An 18343-nucleotide genomic window follows, 5' to 3' on the forward strand; every position below is an offset into this window, starting at 1 on the left:
TGCTCACATGGATCAATTTAAGCGCAACAATATTGATGTGGATAGTCAGATATTAGAGATTAATATAGATCCCCCTTCCAGATCACAGGTCTTTAATTAGCCACACATCCATCCATGTGAGTTAGGCATGACCATAGGCGGCGTGTCCATAAGGCCAAATGATATAGCCTAATTAATCTATTCCTGTCTATACAGAAATGTAAAATGGGCTACTAAAGTATGATTTGCCCACAGTGGGTCATAAGCATTGCCTCCAGTTGGAAGGAAAGGCAGCACACGGCAAATACCGACTGCATGATTGTTTAGTTGTGGCTGTCATTGAAAAGCAAAGGCCCAGCCAGGCATTTCAAAATACAATCGCAAGAAAACCTAGTTTGGAAAGTAAACCGTTTATTGCTGTCAGGAGAAAACAATGAAAAGACTAATCTGACTTTTACTATAACAATTATCAACTTAATTGAGCTAGTGGACCCTATCTTGACAGCGGTGTGAGTAAATGTATAAAACATTTGAGTTAATTTCCTCCAATTCTACACATTTTGCCATGGGGCAGAGAGAAGATTTAGCAATTTAACTAATTTTATGCAATAATATATATTTTTTGCCGTAGGGTGGAGAGAAATGTTTGCAGTTTAATATATGAATGAGACTAACAAAATCAATGGAGGCTGGTAATTTGACCATGATAACAAGTCTAGATAGCTGACCGCTAAACTAATTTAGCAACCCCCCCCCCAAAAAAATATATTGATGTAAAACCAAATTTCGAAATTGCTCCTTGTGTGTCTACTATTCCGAGGGCCGTCAGTTGCCCTGGCCTAGGCCTACTGTACGCTATACATGCTCAGCGTTACAGCCAACAGGGATTGAGTTATATTATTAGCCTAAATTATGACAATCCAATCTACTCATCACATTAAGAATAGTAGGCTTGCATAAGTGCAAATGCAATGATGCATGGAATGGTTTATTATAAAGGTGCATTTTTATGGTGAAAATTTGCTTCCCCAAACTTAACTCACACGCCTCATATAGTCATGACGTTTTGCTTTTGAGCCATTATTTATAGTATAACCATTGTTAGTGTACTACACGGAAATGTCTTACATCATCTGATCATGAGCATTTGAATAACATTTAAAATAGCATTTCAGAATTATTGTAATTTGTATATTTCTTTGCATAGCTGGAAGTGGAGCTAAGAAGATTTAATAAAATGTCTGTCCAATGGTGAAAGAGTTGGGTGAGCTCGGTCTGCTTGAGCGAGGACAAGGTTAACTGATTTCGGTTGTTGGTATGACGATAAGTAAATTATTTTCTAAAGTGACTAGGCGGATAAGATCAAGAGAAAAACCACACCAGCTGTTTTTCAAAGGTTACCTGCACAGATAAATCCAGGAGGGGATACATTTTTGCAAGAAACGGGATCCTAGTTTTCATCCTAAAGACCTATGTAAATGCAGGAGACTGATAACTTAGCAGATGTAAAGTGTATTGGAAATGTATTGATTTAGAATTTGCACCCTTCACTACTTATGGAGGACTACAATGGATAGAAATTATATTGAAGGTACACCATATAAACTACCGTTCAAAAGTTTGGGGTCACTTAGAAATGTCCTTGTTTTTGAAAGAAAAGCAATTTTTTTTGTCCATTAAAATAACATCAAATTGATTAGAAACAGAATGTTGACATTAATGTTGTAAATGACTATTGTATATTCCATATGTTCCATTAAAAATCAGCTGTTTCCAGCTACAACAGTCATTTACAACATTAACAATGTCTACACTGTATTTCTGATCAATTTGATGTTATTTTAATGGACCAAAAAAAGTGATTTTCTTTCAAAAACAAGGACATTTTTAAGTGACCCCAAACTTTTGAACAGTAGTGTATAAAAGTATATACAAACTTTTTTGACTCATCTCATACACTGTAACTACTGTGTATCTTTCCTGTTGTCTAGTCACTTTATTCCTAGTTATATGTACATACACTATATATACAAAAGTATGTGGATACCCCTTCAAATTAGTGGATTGGCTATTTCAGCCAAACCCGTTACTGACAGGTGTATAAAATTGAGCACACAGCGATGCAATCTCCACAGACAAACATTGGCAGTAGAATGGTCTTACTGAAGAGCTCAGTGACTTTCAACATCGCACCGTCATAGGATGCCAACTTTCCAACAAGTCAGTTAATAATGACCTTCTAGATGATTCTGTGCTTCCAACTTTGTGGCAACAGTTTGGGGAAGTCCTTTTCCTGTTTCAGCATGACAATGCCCCCATGCATGAAGCGAGGTCCATACAGAAAAATGGTTTGTTGAGATCGGTGTGGAAGAAATTGACTGGCCTGCACAGAGCCCTCAATCCCATTGAACACCTTTGTAATGAATTGGAACGCAGACTGCGAGCCAGGCCTAATCGCCCAACATTGGTGCCCGACCTCACTAATGCTCTGAATGGAAGCAAGTCTCCAAAGCATTGTTTTAACATCTAGTAGAAAGCCTTCTCAGAAGAGTGGAGGCAGTTATAGCAGAAAAGGGGGGACCAACTCCATATTAATGCCCATTATTTTGGAATGAGATATATGATGAGCAGGTGTCCCCATACTTTTGCTCATGCAGTGCGTCACTATATCAAATAAAATTATTCTAATCTTACAATAAAGCATGAAATTAATGATTTCTAATCTAAAAATCTAATGCAGTGCTTTGCCAGGCCTGTTTGTGGAATAGCCTACTATTAGCACACCATTGGCAATGTTCCAATACCATCTAATAAAATGATTTCCTAGCTAATCACTGACAGTTGAAATGGCTGGAATAATCTTTGCAGTAATACTTTCAGTTCGGGCTCCTGGATGCTTCCTGGCCATGTGACTTGAAGAGGAAAAACTCTGGCAGCAGTAATTTATCCCAAGGACCTAGAGATCTTCAGATTGCGTCTTTGAACCACATGGGAATTTGTCTCGAATCTCAAAAACTTGTCTGAGCAGCTAAATCCTGGCCAAAGTCCTGTAGTGTACACCCGGCTTTAGGCAGAGACGTCAGGAGTAAATTCCTAGAAATGCGTGGAAAGCCACACTTAACAAATCCCTTTAATGAGAGAATTACGTTAGTGTTCCACAACTGAAGCTTCTGTACTGTTCAGCTATTAACAATGTAAATAGTCAAAACGAAATAACTAAGTGTGTTGGAAAGATGCCCCTTCCCATCATTCTTCTTCACACTGAACAAAAATATAAACGCAACATGCAACAACTTCAAAGATTTTACTGAGTTACACTTCATATAAGGAAATCAGTCAATTGAAATAAATTCATTAGGACCTAATCTATAGATTTCACATGACTGGGAATACATATCTGTTGGTCAGATACCTTAAAGAAAAATCAGGATCAGAAAACCAGTCCGTATCTGGTGTGACCACCATTTGCCTCATGCAGTGCGACACATCTCCTTCGTATAGAGTTGATCAGGCTGTTGATTGTGGCCTGTGGAATGTGTGCGAAGTGCTGGATATTGGCGGGAACTGGAACACGCTGTCATACACGTCAATCCAGAGCATCCCAAACATACTCATTGGGTGACACGTCTGGTGAGTATGAAGGCAATGGAAGAATTGGGACATTTTCAGCTTCCAGGAATTGTGTACAGATCCTTGCGACATGGGGCCGTGCATTATCATGATGAAACATGAGGTGATGATGGCAGATGAATGGCACGAAAATGGGCCTCAGGATCTCGTCATGGTATCTCTGTGCATTCAAATTGCCATTCATAAAACGCAATTTTGTTCGTTGTCCGTACCTTATGCCTGCCCAACCATAACCCCACCATGGGGCACTCTGTTCACAACGTTGACATCAGCAAATCGCTCACCCACATGACGCCATACTTGTGGTCTACCGTTGTGAGACCGGTTGGACATACTGCCAAATTTTCTAAAATGACGTTGGAGGCGGCGTATGGTAAGGAAATTAACATTACATTCTCTGGTAGCAGCTCAGGTGGACATTCCTGCAGTCAGCATGCCAATTGCACGCTCCCTCAAACTAGAGACATCTGAGGCATTGTGTTGTGTACGAAAAAGGCACATTTGAGTGTCTTTTTATTCTCCCCAGCACAAGGTGCACCTGTGTAATGCTTATTCTGTTTAATCAGCTTCTTTACAGTGCATTTGAAAAGTACTCAGACTCCTTCACTTTTTCCACATTTTGTTACGTTACAGCCTTATTCTAAAATTGATTTTCTTTTCTTCTCATCAATCTACATATAATATCTACATATAATACCCCATAATGACAAAGCAAAAACAGGTTTTTAGACATTTTTTGCAACATAAAAAATATATCATAAAACTGAAATACCACATTTTCATAAGTATTCAGACCCTTTACTAAGTACTTTGTTGAAGGACCTTTGGCAGCGATTACAGCCTCAAGTGTTCTTGGGTATGATGCTACAAGCTTGGCACACCTGTATTTGGGGAGTTTCTGTCAGGTTGGATGGGGACCGTCTCTGCATATCTATTTTCAGGTCTCTCCAGAGATGTTTGATCGGGTTCAAGTCTGGGCTCTGGCTGAGCCACTCAAGGACATTTAGAGACTTGTCCCGAAGCCACTCCTGCGTTGTCTTGGCTGTGTGCTTAGGGTCGTTGTCCTGTTGGAAGGTGAACCTTTGCCCTAGTCTGAGAACCAGAGCATTCTGTAGCAGGTTTTCATCAAGGATCTCTCTGTACTTTTCTCCGTTCATCTTTCCCTCCTTTCCGACTAGTCTTCCAGTCCCTGCCGTTGAAAACATTCCCACAGCTTGATGATGCCATCACCATGCTTCACCGTAGGGATGGTGTCAGGTTTCCTACAGACGTGACGCTCTGCATTCAGGCCTAAGAGTTCAATCTTGGTTTCATCAGACCAGAGAATCTTATTTCTCATGGACTGAGAGTCATTTAGGTGCCTTTTGGCAAACTCCTAGCGGGCTGTCATGTGCCTTTTACTGTGGAGTGGCTTCCGCCCGGCCACTCTACCATAAAGGCCTGATTGGTGGAGTGCTGCAGAGATGGTTGTCCACAGAGAAACTCTGGAGCTTTGTCAGAATGACCATTGGGTTCATGGTCACCTCCCTGACCAAGGCCCTTCTCCCCGGATTGCCCAGCTCTAAGAAGAGTCTTGGTGCTTACTGTGTTCTTGGGGACCTTCAATGCTGCAGAAATATTTTGGTGTCCTTCCCCAGATCTGTGCCTCGACACAATCCTGTCTCGGGAACTCTACGGACAATTCCTTCGACCTCATGGCTTGGTTTTTTCTCCTTATATAGACAGGCATGTGCCTGTCCAAATGATGTCCAATCAATTGAATTTAACACAGGTAGGCTCCAATCAAGTTGTAGAAACATCTCAAGGATGATCAATGGGAACAGGATGCACCTAAACTCAATTGAGTCTCAGCAAAGGATCTGAATACTTAAGTAAATAAGGTATTTCAGATTTTTGTCATTATGGGGTATTGTGTTATAGATTGATGAGGGGAAATTGTTATTTAATCAATTTTAGAATAAGGCTGATACGGAACAAAATGTGTTAAAAGTCAAGAGGTCTGAATACTTTCCGAATGCACTGTATATGCCACACCTGTCAGGTGGATGGATTATCTTGGCAAGAGAGAAATGTTCACTAACCAGGTTGTAAGCAAATTTGTGCATATCATATGAGAGAAATACGTTTTTGTGCGTATGGAAAATTTCTGCTATCTTTTATAGTACTATCCAAAAGTTTTAGGCAGGTGTGAAAAAATGCTGTAAAGTAAAAATGCTTTCAAAAATACATATGTTAATAGTTTATATTTATCAATTAACCCTTTGCCTTCAAAACAACGTCAATTCTTCTAGGTACAAAGTTTTTGAAGGAACTCGGCAGGTAGGTTGGCCTTAACATCGTGGAGAATTAATCAGGGTTTTTCTGTGAATTTAGGCAGCCTCAAGTGCTACTCTCTCTTCAAGTAATCCCAGACAGACTCAATGATGTTCAGATCAGGGCTCTGTGGGGGCCGTACCATCACTTCCAGAACTCCTTGTTCTTCTTTACGCTGAAGATAGTTCTTAATGACTTTCACTGTATGTTTGGGGTTGTTGTCATGCTGCAGAATACTGATGGTATTGCACGATGGATAATTATCTGCCTGTACTTCTCAGCATTGAGGAGACCATTAATTCTGACCAAATCCCCAACTCCATTTTCAGAAATGCAGCCTCAAACTTGCAAGGAACCTCCACCGTGCATCACTGTTGCCTGCAGACACTCATTCGTGTACCGCTCTCCAGCCCTTCGGCGAACAAACTGCCTTCTGCTCCAGCAAAATATTTCACATTTTGAATCATCAATCCAGAGCACCTGCTGCCATTTTTCTGCACACCAGTTCCTGTATTTTCATACATAGTTGAGTCGCTTGGCCTTGTTTCCAAGTCGGAGGTATGGCTTTTTTGGCAGCAAGTCTTCCATGAGGTCACTTCTGACCAGACTTCTCCAGACAGTAGATGGGTATTACCAGGGTCCCACTGTTTTCTGCCAATTCTGAGCTGATGGCATTGCTGGACATCTTCTGATTGCGAAGGGAAGTAAGCATGATGTGTCTTTCATCTGCTGCAGTAAGTGTCCTTGGCCGACCATTGCTTCTACGGTCCTCAACGTTGCCAGTTTCTTTGTGCTTCTTCAAAAGAGCCTTCCCTGTGGCTCAGTTGGTAGAGCATGGTGTTTGCAATGCCAGCATGGTGTTTGCAACGCCAGGGTTGTGGGTTCGTATTCCCACGGGGGGCCAGTACAATTTTTTTTTTTTTTAAATGCATAAAATGAAATGTATGTATTCACTACTGTAAATCGCTCTGGATAAGAGCATCTGCTAAATGACTAAAATGTAAAATGTAAATGTAAGAGCTTGGACAGCACATTGTGTCTTGTTGCTGTGCTCAGTCTTGCCATGGTGTATGACTTTTGACAGTAAACTGTCTTCAGCAACCTCACCTAGTTAGCTGAGTTTGGCTGTTCCTCACCCAGTTTTATTCCTCCTACACAGCTGTTTCTGTTTCAGTTAATGATTGTGTTTCAACCTACATATTGAATTGATGATCATTAGGACCTGTTTGGTATAATTGTTTAATCATACACCTGACTATATGCCTACAAAATCCCAGACTTTGTGCAAGTGTACCTAGAAAAATTGATGCTGTTTTGAAGGCAAAGGGTGGTCACACCAAATATGGATGAGATGTTCTTCTTCTGCTCGCTCACTTTGCATTTAGTTAATTGATAAATATAATATTTTAACATGTCCATTTTTGAAAGCATTGTTACTTTACAGCATTTTTTCACACCTGCCTAAACTTTTGCACAGTACTGTATATCAGCTCACGAAACATGGGACCAACACTTTACATGTTGCGTTTATATTTTTGTTCAGTGTACCACCATTTCTTGACATGCCACTTAGTAGCAGTATATTGCTGCCTAAAGAATATTGCAATCATAACCGTCTAAAATGCTACCTAGACTCGTAATGAGAAGCATGTCTACAAGAGCATATCTTCCAATTAGGTTAAATGATTAAGGGGTTTAGCAAGAGCTTAAGCAGAGTCTCATCTGGACTGGAACAGTTCTGGTTGAGTCTCTTAATGCAGAGACCCTCCCCTCTTGGATTACACTAGACTCTTTAATCCACAGTGAAAGACATAGTACAACCTACTAGCCCTGCTATCAGTGATACAACCACAGGAGGTTGGTGACACCTTAATTGGGAAGAACGGGCTTGCAGTAATGGCTGGAGCAGAATGGTATCAAATACATGAAACACATGGTTTGCATTTGTTTGATGGCATTCCATTTGCGCCGTTCCAGGCATTATTATGAGCCATCCTTCCCTCAGCAGCCTCCACTTTTACAACGATTGACACATGGCACAATTCAAGACTACTTTACTATTGACCCTGCTCATAGGTGTTTATCACAGGAAGCTGCTGAGGGGAGGACGGCTCATAACTATGGCTGTCATTACCACGAGCCAGTCCTCCCCAATTAAGGTTCCACCAACCTTCTGTGTTGTTTATTGTATGTTGCTACAAATAACATTATTTGATGTAGTACATTTGATACACACTGATGAATCTAGAAAAAAATTATTAAAATCATATAAAATAAATATCTATTGAAAGTCAGAAATTAATATTGAAATTAAGTTCAGTTATTGTGACACTATTGAGTAGTTTCACATAATTCATTTCATGTTTAAAATTAAATCAAGCTTCTCACAATTATGCATTGCAGAGGTCTCAAAAGTATCAGACACAACTGTAATAAAAAAAGTTAATATTACAGTCAATATTACATGGTAGGCACAGTCTTATGGCACTATGATGTCACAATGAGCTGAGTGTTCACTGCATGTGACATGATGCAAGTGGTGCTGTGTCAGGTCATAATGAGCTGATCATTTAATAAGGACAATGGGGGTGTTGTGTGATGTCATAATGGGATGGAAGTTTGTACAAGTACAGTGCCTTCAGAAAGTATTCACACCCTGGACTTTTTCCACGTTTGTGTTGTGTTACAGGCGGAATTTAAAATGGATTAACTTGAGATTTTGTGTCACCGGCCTACACACAATACCCCATAATGTCAAAGTGGAATTACGTATTTGATTTACATTTATCATTCATTAAAAATGAAAAGCTGAAATGTCTTGAGTCAATAAGTATTCAACCCCTTTGTTATGGCAAGCCTAAATAAGTTCAGGTGTGAAAATTTGCTCAACAAGTCACATAATAAGTTGCATGGACTCTGTGTGAAATAATAGTGTTTAACATGATTTTTGAATGACTACTTCTTCTCTAGACCCCGCACAGAATTATCTGTAAGGTCCCTCAGTCAAGCAGTGAATTTCAAACACAAATTCAACCACAAAAACCAGGGAGGTTTTACAATGCCTCACAAAGAAGGGCACCTATTGGTAGATACAAAATATTTTTAAAAAGCAGACAATGAATATCACTTTGAGCATGGTGAAGTTATTAATTACACTTTGGATGGTATATCAATACACACAGTCACCACAAAAATACAGGTGTCCTTCCTAACTCAGTTGACGGAAAGGAAGGAAACTGCTCAGGGATTTCAGGATGAGGCCAATGGTGACTTTAAAACAGTTACAGAGTTGAAAGGCTGTGATAGGAGAAAACTGAGAATGGATCAACAACATTGAAGATATTCCACAACACTAACCTAAATGACAGAATGAAAAGGAAGCCTGTACCGATTACAAATATTCCAAAACATGCATCCTGTTTGCAATAAGGCACTAAAGTAAAACTGCTAAAATGTTGGCAAAGAAATTAACTTCATATCCTGAATACAAAGCATTATGTTTGGGGCAAATCCAACACAACACATCACTAAGTACCACTCTTCATATTTTCAAGCATGGTGGTGGCTGCATCATGTTATGAGTAAGCTTGTCATCGGCAAGGACTTGGGAGTTGTTTAGGGTAAAAAGAAACAAAATAGAGCTAAACACAGACAAAATCCTAGAGGAAAACCTGGTTCAGTCTGCCTCCCAACAGACACTGGGAGACAAATTTCAGCAGCACAATAACCTAAAACACAAGGCCAAATATACACTGGAGTTGCTTACCAAGATGACATTGAATGTTCCTGAGTGGCCTAGATACAGTTTTGACTTTAAATCAGCTTGAAAATCTATGGCAAGACATGAAAATGGCTGTACAGCAATGATCAACAACCAACTTGAGGTTGAAGAATAAAAAAATCAAGTAAATTGCAAATATTGTACAATCCAGGCGTGCAAAGATCTTAGAGACTTACCCAGAAAGACTCACAGCTGTAGTCACTGTCAAAGGTGATTCTAACCTGTATTGACTCAGGGGTTTGAATACTTATCTAATAATATCTTTTTTTATACAAATGTTAGATTTTTTCTTCCACTTTGAAAGAGTATTTTGTGAAATAGTTGACAATTTTTTTTTTTTAACCCCACCGTGTAACACAACAAAATGTGGAAAAAGTCAAGAGGTGTGAAAACTTTCTGAAGGCACTGTAGGCTGTGATGTAAGTCAAATCCATATAATTAGGAATTCATTTAATAGGATCTCTATGGTCAAATCTGTGTGGTGTCATAATGAGCTGAAATCTTCAATGTTTCCACATAATGATGCTTTGGTATAGAGATCACAGGCAATCCTGGAGACACCTGTGGACAAAGGCCCTCTCACTCTCCTCAAGCTGAAGAGAGCAACTCAAGTCCAGTAACCTTTTGGCCAAAGAGAGGAGGCAGGGGGCTAGTCCAGCCCTCAGAGGCCTTGGGTTGGAGGGGCAGCGCAGGCAGTGGTGGAGATGCCTAATGACCTGATGGACCCTTATCCGTCCAGCCAACAGAATAAACTCCTCCTTGGATATGGATGGACCTGGAGCCCGAATCATCCCCCGAGCCACTGGCTGTTAAGAATAATAATTTGTAAAAAGGATTTTATAAGATTTCTAGTTGAATAATTGGGCAAAATGTTGATTTCCGCTTAAATAGACACTCACCTTTCTGGTGCAAACTAGTTATAAATTGCTGAGGTGTAGTCACAATTGAGGACACAAGCTCAAGTACAAAGTACAAATATTATGAAAAATCATATTTTTTTCCCTATTCAACAAAAGTGGGGCAATAGCACTTGAAATGACTGACATGCTTTTAAATATAGTAATAATCAAATTATAAATGATTTAAAATTTCACATAACTGTAAATTAAATATGGTCAGTACAATATTGGCACTATTTCATATAACCAAATACATTTTATAACTAACCCAAGATAAACCACAGTGGGAGAAAATTAATCATGCTGGGCTGAACAAGAAAGGAAGTGGGCAGAGCCAAGCATGATCTAGAGAGATCCCATTGGCGCATTCTAGCATGTATTTGCATATTTCCATTAGAGAACGCCTACTCTGAAGTGAGCTTGTGCAATAACGCAATTCGGCCTTGCACTCCTTAACACAATTCTTTTGAAACTTTGGCAAAGGGTAAAGTCTGCAAAACTGTTACTAACAGATTCTAGTTTTTGGAACAGAAAACTGAATTGAGATCAAAATTGTCATCAACGATAACAATTGCATAATGTTGGACAAAATCCATCTCGCTCCATCCCACTGCCGGCCACTGGACTTCCTCTCATCACCATATTTGGTGGTGAGTGGAAATTCCAACCGGATGCTTCAGACTTTTACATTCATTGAAAAATCTGGCTGTTTGTTGACTCATTACAACTTCAGCTTTAAGGACTCAGTGATTTCCTCCATCTGTGACTAAGAGAAAGTGATCTTAGTTCAATTCTAATAAATTATTTCGTATTTTTTCGTGTTGAGAGGTAAATCTGGCAGAAAATATCACAGCGAGATGAAACTAGTATTGTTGCATCCACTATATTCCACAGTTTCATACACTCCATTGCAAGCCCAGCTGTGAGTTTCACAGACACAGGAAATCGTTCCTTTGTCTCGAAAGGCCAGAAAATGCCTATGCAAATGTCGGGCCTGAAACCTGACGGGCCTGAAACCTGACATTTCAAGTCAGCCCCGGTGGAGAGGAGAGCAGAGAGGTGGGGCATTCTTGCACTATAAGACACGGGACCCTACAACGTTCACAGGGCATTTTGTACACAAAAATGTCAGTCAGAACCGGTCCAGAACCGCTCAAAGTCCCCCAAATACATCTAAGAGGATATGTGTTGGTGTGGACAGGTGTATATGAATGAGTACATTTGTCAGTGTGAGTTGACGTATGCTTACCTGCAAACAGGCCCCCACACTGAACTTGGCCTGTTGGCCAGCAGAAAGGAAGGACACAAACATGTTTTCCTGTCCCAGGACCCTCACCCCCAGGCTGCGGTTTAAAGACAGGAAGACCGGCCGCAGGGGGGTGGGCGTCTGGCTGTGGCCTCTCCAACTCCACCTTCTGATCCTAGCCCCCGCATCATTCAGACACTGACCTCCTGACGCGTCCAAGCTCAGCCTGGGACAGACACTGACGTTACAGACAAGACATTTCCCTGAATAAGTACACATTTTTTATTACAAATTACTAATCACAAAGAGTGTCCCCGTCTTACCAGACATTACCGTTGCCATGGTAACATGTGGCCCTGCCATCAGATTGGAACAGGGCCCTGATTGGCTGCCCAAGGGAGTGGTCATCGTGTACAATGCATACCCTTTCTCTTCCATCAGAGATTATGACCAGGGCCAAGAAGCCAGAGGGATAGCTGTTTGGCATTATGATAAGGATGGACGATACAAAATTACATGATCATATAGTTACAATCTCCAACAATGAGTTTACTTATGTTGTGAAAGGATACAAAACCTGGGCAGAACCATCTGGGAAGACTGTGAGAAACTTGCTCCCACAGGCATAATACTTCTCCAGAAATTGTGCCCCATCCTGCCAACGCAATCCATATACAAAACGCATTGATCAGTTAAAATAACCTGTATTCATAAGTATTTTCAGGTGTGACCACCAGTGGCATGTAGTCATTGATGCCAAGGGAAGCAAGTCTTCCCAAAATATTTAACCATAATTGATCATAATTTTCAGTCAATTCGCAAGTGGCTGAATCTCACCAGAGAAATCATCAGTGAAGGAAACAGCGGCCCCTCTGTCTTAGTATGGGTAACCATGTATCTGATACTGTCTGGACCTAAAGAGTGTAACATGTTGCCACTGTAACATTTGATTTATTGATGCCAACAAGCATTTGGCCTCCCTCGATAAAAAAAAAACATGAAATAATTAGCTAATAAGCATTGAGCTGAGCTCAACTGTGGGCTGTCCTGGTGTAACAAAACGCCCGCAAGGGAGGCCAGTTTGGATTTGGCTTCAGACCAATCAAATCACTTCCTTTGCAATATGTAATTTTCAGAAAAAAGTGTCTGTTTCTGGTCTGCTAGTGTTGACGTCCTGCAGTAGGTAGCTTGCTAAATCAGCTCTTTCCTAAGCCATGGATGGAGATGGGGATTTGGATTTGTGGTTTTGACTTAATTCTGTGTACAGGGCAATGATTTTGACGGTGATTCTGATCTAACCATAAATGAATATGTTGTGCTCTGGACTGAGACTATTGAAGCTCAATATGTAGCCTAGTAGGCTCACTTTAACTAGCTACCTAGCTAACTTAGTGGTTCATTGTTGCCCATGCAAGGCAGTCAGGCTAGCAAGCATTTTAGCTAGGTAGCCTAAAACTAAACGTATGTATGACAGAGCCATAGACCGTTTTGACAACATGAAAGAGAGGAGGATCATGGTATTGGCATTCAACTAGTCTACGAGTTGGGTGAGTCAACATGTTTTGTTTCACTTGCGCGAGCGTGCACACACACACAGAGAAATCAGTACAATGGACAGCCAGATGATATTTAGAAACATTGATTGGACTAAACTGTTTTTGGTATCTTAATTTAATTTTTTTTTGTATGTATTATTAAACAAACCATATATAGCCTTGTTGATTTGATGGCCTTTAAATGTTTAAGTTGAAAGGGTGCTGGAATAACGGAGGCAGTGTCTGTTGTCTTTGTACTGACTTGCGGTAACTCCGTGGTTTTAAATCAGTAGTTGTTTAGTAAACTGTCAAACATTAACTTGCTTGACCATGCTTCAGGTGATAACTGTTTGTATGTGTTAGGGTTCGTTCCTGTTTCCTTGTCAATCATTGGTTCATTGGTGAAATTAGCATTATGACAATATCTTTAATTAAATCATTCAAAAACTTTTAATGCAATTGCAGACAGAAGTTGACAATCAGGAACATAGCACGCATGTTTCCGAGTAAGTTCTGCATCAAAGAAAAGGTCCCATGTTTTTTTTATCAAACCCGAAGTCCAGCCTTTAGTGATGTCACTTCCTACGCCATTACCTTTTACTCCTGAGACCAAAACCATGCCTACAAAGCTATATAAACAAGGCTTTTAGTGTTATCTAACAGCTTAGCAGTAAATATCCACTCCCCAAAGTTGATTTATTGAGGAATGTCTGACTAGTCTTATCTCCTACACTCCCCTGCAGAGTTCTGTCTCAGTCACACATTTCTCAGAGGGGTCTCTTTATAAGAGAGAGAGAGAGAACTAGAAAACAACTGTGGAACAATTCTAAACCTTTATAATGAATATATATATTGTTAATCTGTAGTCTAGGACCATATAAATGTAAGGAGAAAGGGGTCTTATAACCCCTCCCCTTCTATTAATACAACATAAGCATAATCAATTATTCTAATATATCAAACATTTGTACAGCCCCAATCATGACCCCTAGGTGAACTTCTAACATATGCATCATTTGCTTTGTGGACTTCACCGGACAGACGTTGCTCTCTGGTTTTGTGATGAAACAAACGTATGTGTAGTTGCATTTATTACGTCGCTGGGTGACTTGTCTTTTTGTTGTCACGGCCTTATTGTATATCGCGGTGGCGTATGAACGAAAGGGTTATAGAGCAAACACAATTATCACAACAGAGGTTGTAATATGGCTTTTTTACTGGCTTGGCTTCCTCAGGGATTTTACCCACGCACCTCTACTGGTGACCACATGATGGCACTGTCCTCATGCAAACCTGTACACTAGAATCTCTGCACTTGTCTTGCTGCCTCATCCATCATGTTGTTATGTTCAAAGTAAATGCAATAAAGGTTAAAAGTAATTTGTACCTGATGCGGAGAAATGCCAAACTCAAATGACTCATGGTCATAAAGGGGGTCTCTATTTTCTTTTTCCAGGTCCTCCTCAATCCCAGGATGTTGTGTAACAGTCCACTGTCCCTCTTTGGCTATACAGGTGGACAGCTGGTAGCTGATGGTCCTAGAGAAGGGTGTGTCTATGAAACAGGACAGCAGGTCAATGCCATTAAAACTCCATCAGTTCAAAGTTAATGGAAATATATGGCTTTTAAAATATATATAAAATTCAAAAGGCACTCGCACATCTGAGCAATCTTATTGCAGGTGCATGGCAACAGTTGAAACAGGATGAAGGAAAAAGGAAACCGCAGCTCCTTCATTTTTCCTTCATTTTAAAATATATATAAAATGAACATCCTGAATGAACTTAAAGTGATTAATTGACCATTTCCACAGAAAACAGACATATTTAAATGTGTGTTTATAAACTGTTGTGTACTCACAAGCATCTGCAGATCGGAGGGTTGACTGTGTGTCCTGGTAGAGTCGCTCTCGCTCTCGCTCCTGCTTTCTGAGTAGGAAGAGGTGGAGTTTGCTAGTGATGTGCTGGATTTCCGTCCTAAATTCAAACTCCACCCATCCGGCACACAAGGCAAGCTCAATCAAGCACACCTGATTATGCTTATGGGATTGCAGACTATTCTTCCCAATCCCAACGCATGGAGAACCATAGAGTCATACACTAAGAAACTAATAGCAGATGCAGATGATCCATTAGTAAGGATAACCAATGATCCAATCATGTTCAGGCAGCAAGCTGCCTTAGTGTCACCCGTTTCCTAGACAGAGAATCAGACGCACATTTGTCCCTTATTTTGACCTTTCATCCATGACCCCTCATACCTGTGCTCCTCTCTGTCCTGGGCCTGGGCCTGCAGCTCCTCCTCCTCTCTGGTTGGTTGATTGTTAGGTGGGAGTGTTGCGTCATCCTCCTGATCAGGTCTCTGCAGGGCAAGCCACCTTTCATGGGCCAGCATGTCACACAGCTGCTGGTACTGGGCACAGCAGAAGATCTGTGTGTGTGTGAGGGCATGTGCATGAGATAGGTCATGAAAGAGAGAAATAGAGTAGGGTAGGGTGTGTGTGTGTGTGCATGCATACAGAGTGTGGGGAGGGGCAAATGGAGTGTGGGGAGGGGCATACGGAGTGTGGGGAGGGGCAAATGGAGTGTGGGGAGGGGCAAATGGAGTGTGGGGAGGGGCAAATGGAGTGTGGGGAGGGGCATATGGAGTGTGGGGAGGGGCAAATGGAGTGTGGGCAAATGGAGTGTGGGGAGGGGCAAATGGAGTGTGGGGAGGGGCAAACGGAGTGTGGGGAGGGCCATATGGAGTGTGGGGAGGGGCAAATGGAGTGTGGGGAGGGGCAAATGGAGTGTGGGGAGGGCCATACGGAGTGTGGGGAGGGGCATACGGAGTGTGGGGAGGGCCATACGGAGTGTGGGGAGGGCCATACGGAGTGTGGGGAGGGGCATACGGAGTGTGGGGAGGGGCATACAGAGTGTGGGGAGGGGCAAATGGAGTGTGGGGAGGGGCAAATGGAGTGTGGGGAGGGACATATGGAGTGTGGGGAGGGACATATGGAGTGTGGGGAGGGGCAAATGGAGTGTGGGGAGGGGCAAATGGAGTGTGGGGAGGGGCATATCATAAAAATCATGTCATGCTTTGTTCCACACTCTAATATTCCCCATCCCCTATTTAGGTGATGCTTGTTGCAGGGCGTTTCATTTTACCGTCCATGACATTCAGCCTTACCTCAGGGTCCTCTGCAAATGTTGGTCCAAGTGGAGGCCTTGCTTTCTCTCCACAGTACTCACACATCACTGGAGAGTCCCTGAGAGGCTGGGGCAGGACAACAGGGGGGTGTGATCAAAGATGATCACACAATGGATCACTTACAATAATACAGAGTTATACACTGTCTCCAAAAATGTCTCAGTTGTGCTATTCACAATTTCTATGACATACTGCACATATTCATAACAACACAATGCCAGTTGTATCCCTGAGTGGAAAACATCCCCTGAGATAGAGGAGCTGGGTGTGAGGGGTGATACTTTGTGACCTCTCATATTCTGATCATTAGTACCTGGCTGACACATGGAACTAAGAAAGTGGACTATGAAGAGATTATGGAGACTAGGGTGTGGTAGCGGACAGGTGGGTAAGGTGTTGTACCTCTGGGAGGATGTTCCTTGGGTTTGGTGCTTGGTCCTGGGACTCCCTCTTATATCTCAGAACTCCCAGAAAACCAGAAGTGGGAGTTGGTGGACAATCTAAAGATTGTACATATTCATCTTGCAGCCCCTACAGAGAAAACACATAGGGAGAGAACATAAGTAGTCAGGGAGAGAAGGAGAAAAAAACAAGACCTGTTTTAAATTGTACATTTCTCTTACATGGTCATCCATGAGCAAAACAACTTCATTGGGTTCCTGCTCTAACCTAGAAGACTCATCATCTGAAAAATAGACAAATAGGCAACATAACCAATTCAGTATGACATGAGACAGCGTTCATACACAGTGTAAATATGTTGCCATTTATTTCTTTCTTTTTTACAAATTGTGAGTGATGTCTTCTTGCGACTTTGGTTTCAATTAGTGACATTGATCTCATGCATCCTGCTATAATCTCACCCACTCAATTGATCAAAGTTAAAACTAAGCCCAGAACTATACATCGAAGGATATCAAAAACTGTTCCACCTGTCTCTGTGTCTCGCACTTGCTCCTCTCCCTCACTGGGCAGAGTAGTGACATCACCATCACCGTCCATATGCCAGCCTTGACTTTGGGCACCTGCAACTTCAGCCTCCATTATTTCCTTTTCAGAAAAAGACAGAGGTCACAGAGGTAGACATTTACACACACACACACACACACACACACACACACACACACACACACACACACACACACACACACACACACACACACAGTCATGTATATGCCTAAACAAATTCATACACTCACCGCAGTGTTGTGCTTGTTCAGACAGCATGTAGCTCAACTTGCTGATGTTGTCAGTAACCGTGGAGATGAAATGGTTGCGTGGGGCTTTCTGGACCTAATATCTAACCATATTGCCTGACATTACACATTCCAAAATAAGAGACAGCAATAGCATGCTTAGTCCTAGCAGGTGGGTGGGTAAAAGTTAGGTGTATTATTGTTGTAATGTAATTTATGCAAGTTAAATCATGAAGGCTGGTTTGAATGCTCGTTTAACTTCATCAAGCAGCATAACATAATTCACTCTTTCCTATTATACAGGACATAGTGAGAATGAATAGAAAGGTATCATCAGCATAGCATCTCGTCCGTCTCCTCTTCCTGTTAGCCATGTGTGCACGCTTGCTGTTTAACCTATGGGCTCATTTTTGCAATGATCACTTTCTTCTCTCTCAACCAATGGGTATAAACCTTGGGATGTGTTTATATGTCAACTTACCCATGTTCTCTCACTTGCTGTGACAACCATCCACTTCTCCACCACCATCAGCTATACTACCCTTAAGGTCCGTCATCAAAACGTCTTTCCCTCT

General features: G+C 41.4%; 1 protein-coding gene across 2 annotated transcripts; it reads right to left on the reverse strand.

The window, feature by feature from the left end:
• Positions 1-7695: 7695 nt before the first annotated feature.
• LOC106599189 (glutamate-rich protein 6) lies at positions 7696-17817 on the reverse strand. 2 transcript variants are annotated; one of them, XM_014190311.3, is made up of 12 exons: positions 17772-17817; positions 17505-17597; positions 17196-17257; positions 16975-17103; positions 16552-16638; positions 15644-15813; positions 15244-15311; positions 14771-14937; positions 12421-12503; positions 12172-12324; positions 11852-12074; positions 7696-10509 (listed from the first exon to the last, which is right to left on the reverse strand). In XM_014190311.3, exons 1-12 carry the CDS (start codon positions 17797-17799, stop codon positions 10243-10245), a joined length of 1530 nt encoding a protein of 509 aa, XP_014045786.1. In that variant the 5' UTR covers positions 17800-17817; the 3' UTR covers positions 7696-10242. The 2 variants fall into 2 exon arrangements, with proteins under 2 accessions (XP_014045786.1, XP_045570513.2); XM_045714557.2 differs by lacking the exon at positions 17772-17817 and having other exon boundaries at positions 17505-17659.
• Positions 17818-18343: the final 526 nt, after the last annotated feature.

This window comes from Salmo salar, chromosome 03, assembly GCF_965601325.2.
Source record: "Salmo salar chromosome 03, fSalSal1, whole genome shotgun sequence".
Classification (NCBI taxonomy): Eukaryota; Metazoa; Chordata; class Actinopteri; order Salmoniformes; family Salmonidae; genus Salmo; species Salmo salar.

Bases quoted from the DNA above. Each gene is read 5' to 3' on its own strand.
- LOC106599189 (XM_014190311.3), bottom strand. From the start codon at position 17,799: ATGCTGTCTGAACAAGCACAACACTGCG. The intron at 16,639-16,974 runs GTACAACACCTT...GTCCTGCCCCAG, and splicing joins CAAGGAACATCCTCCCAGAG to CCTCTCAGGGACTCTCCAGT. The intron at 10,510-11,851 runs GTAAGCATACGT...TATTCTTAACAG, and splicing joins GTGTGGGGGCCTGTTTGCAG to CCAGTGGCTCGGGGGATGAT.